The 1,181-nt window shown below is 47.2% G+C and overlaps 1 protein-coding gene across 1 annotated transcript; it reads left to right on the top strand.

Annotated features, from left to right (window-relative positions):
• Window positions 1–449: 449 nt before the first annotated feature.
• On the top strand, window positions 450–972 carry LOC135701163 (uncharacterized). Its single transcript, XM_065221896.1, has 2 exons — window positions 450–620; window positions 721–972. The coding sequence occupies exons 1-2, from the start codon at window positions 450–452 to the stop codon at window positions 970–972; spliced, it is 423 nt and encodes a 140-aa protein (XP_065077968.1).
• The last annotated feature ends 209 nt before the right edge of the window (window positions 973–1,181 follow it).

Below are 1,181 nucleotides of genomic sequence, written 5' to 3'. Positions count from 1 at the left end.
ATTTCAAATTTTTCATCAGTCTATTAGTCAGCTTTCTACCAAGGGGTGGTCACTCTACACACTTATTTTGTGCCAATATTTTTCTCAGTGTACCTCAGTGTGCCGCAGCTGTACAGGCAGTGCCAAGAAGACATTGAACTGACTTTTGTTAGCTTGTGAATAATGCCTATTTTAACAGCTCTTGTATTTGTTTTGTTTTTCAATGTTTTCAAAAACGACACGGACTCCAGTTGAGACTACGACGAGCTCCGTTGCTACACGATCCTTCCATCTTCGGCGGAAGGCCGACCCCGCACAACGAACGTTAATCATTCGTCAACCAGCCCTTCTGGGAGCCGGCGGAGGAAACGGATTTGCACCGATTTTTTTCCGCCCGAGTATCATCCGTCGGAAAACTGGAAACCAACACCGGCCGGACCACACGTCAGACTGACGAAGGGCCCGACCCAATGACCCGAAACGGACCAGCCAACTTCATTCAACCGGCACAGCAACAGGGCGCAGTGATGATGGTCTACGGACTCGGTACCGCCATGGTCCAGATTGGAGACGCCATCGCAGTCGAACCAGTCGAACGCAGCATCCAGCACTTGAACAACATTGAATTGATGGAAATGATGGTAGCAAAATTCAAATTGAATTTTCCAAGCAGAACTACTTGTCAGAGTCCACCAACCCGTATACTCTGCCGGACAATTCTATCATCTTCAACGTGTACAGTACCTCCAAGAACAATCGCTTCCATTCCCGAGCAAGCTTCTCCACTTCTTCAATACCCCACCCGGTATGTCCGAGGATCTGCTTCTGACTGCATTCACTACCAAGGACTGCCACCCGTCGCAAGTACGAATGTTCCCGCTGAAATCGGAACGTTCCTCCTTCGGATTGATCGAGTTCCCGAGTGAAGCCCTGGCGGTGAACGCCATCACAGCGCGATGGGTCACAAAGGCACAAAATTCCCGTTCTTTATGAAGCTGTGCTTTTCCTCCTCCAAGTCTATGAACGGTGCGTGGAGCAACGAGAACATCGAAAACACGTAAGCTTGGAAAGAGCGAAAGCTTCTTTTTCTGAGAAAAGAAAGAAAGGATTTTCCTTTTTCTGTGTAGTTAATGTTCTGATTCGTATTATTATAATTTCTTATTGTGTTAGTTGGAAGTGCAAAAAGGCAGGAGAGTAAAAAT

This window comes from Ochlerotatus camptorhynchus, unplaced genomic scaffold (assembly GCF_037179485.1).
Source record: "Ochlerotatus camptorhynchus isolate MF236.1 unplaced genomic scaffold, CSIRO-AGI_Acam_v1.1 ptg000014l, whole genome shotgun sequence".
NCBI classification, from domain to species: Eukaryota; Metazoa; Arthropoda; class Insecta; order Diptera; family Culicidae; genus Ochlerotatus; species Ochlerotatus camptorhynchus.
Note: the sequence above shows the minus strand (reverse complement) of the source record. Positions and strands in the feature narration are given on the sequence as shown.

Bases quoted from the DNA above. Each gene is read 5' to 3' on its own strand.
- LOC135701163 (XM_065221896.1), top strand. From the start codon at position 450: ATGACCCGAAACGGACCAGCCAACTTCATTCAACCGGCACAGCAACAG. The intron at 621-720 runs GTAGCAAAATTC...CAACGTGTACAG, and splicing joins TTGAATTGATGGAAATGATG to TACCTCCAAGAACAATCGCT.